Genomic DNA, 323 nt, shown 5'->3' with positions numbered 1-323 from the left:
GTTCAGCAACACTTCACGGGTGGCTGCAAACCCAGTCGAGGTGATGAGCGGCACCCTGAGCACTGCACCTCAGGATGCTTTCAGAGTCTGTGCCTCTGGAGAGAACACAGCAGAAGCCAAGCCCGTACCAGTCAGTTCATAATGAGAAAGAAATGCCCAGACCTGGAACTTCCTTTTCTGTCTCACTTTCTCAATCTTCTCATCCAGCGTCGTAGCTGCTCTCTAGGCAGGAAATCACGAAAGAGAAGCTGTAAGAAGAGCCTGGGGGAGCGCGCAGCACCATGGCCGCGGGCACGGCAGCCCCAGTCCCGACCCCAGGCCTC

The 323-nt window shown here is 56.7% G+C and overlaps 1 protein-coding gene across 1 annotated transcript in view; it reads right to left on the bottom strand.

Annotated features, from left to right (window-relative positions):
* The window catches only part of DDX27 (DEAD (Asp-Glu-Ala-Asp) box polypeptide 27), a gene marked incomplete at its 5' end in the record, with an annotated part of 6,068 nt that extends 5,846 nt beyond the window's left edge, over nt 1-222 (bottom strand). The window contains one exon of the mRNA XM_010145116.1: nt 163-222. Within this exon, the coding sequence (XP_010143418.1) occupies nt 163-222 (60 nt within the window). The remainder of the gene's footprint in view (nt 1-162) is intronic.
* Nucleotides 223-323: the final 101 nt, after the last annotated feature.

This window comes from Buceros rhinoceros, unplaced genomic scaffold, assembly GCF_000710305.1.
Source record: "Buceros rhinoceros silvestris isolate BGI_N320 unplaced genomic scaffold, ASM71030v1 scaffold25471, whole genome shotgun sequence".
Taxonomy (NCBI): domain Eukaryota; kingdom Metazoa; phylum Chordata; class Aves; order Bucerotiformes; family Bucerotidae; genus Buceros; species Buceros rhinoceros.
Note: the sequence above shows the minus strand (reverse complement) of the source record. Positions and strands in the feature narration are given on the sequence as shown.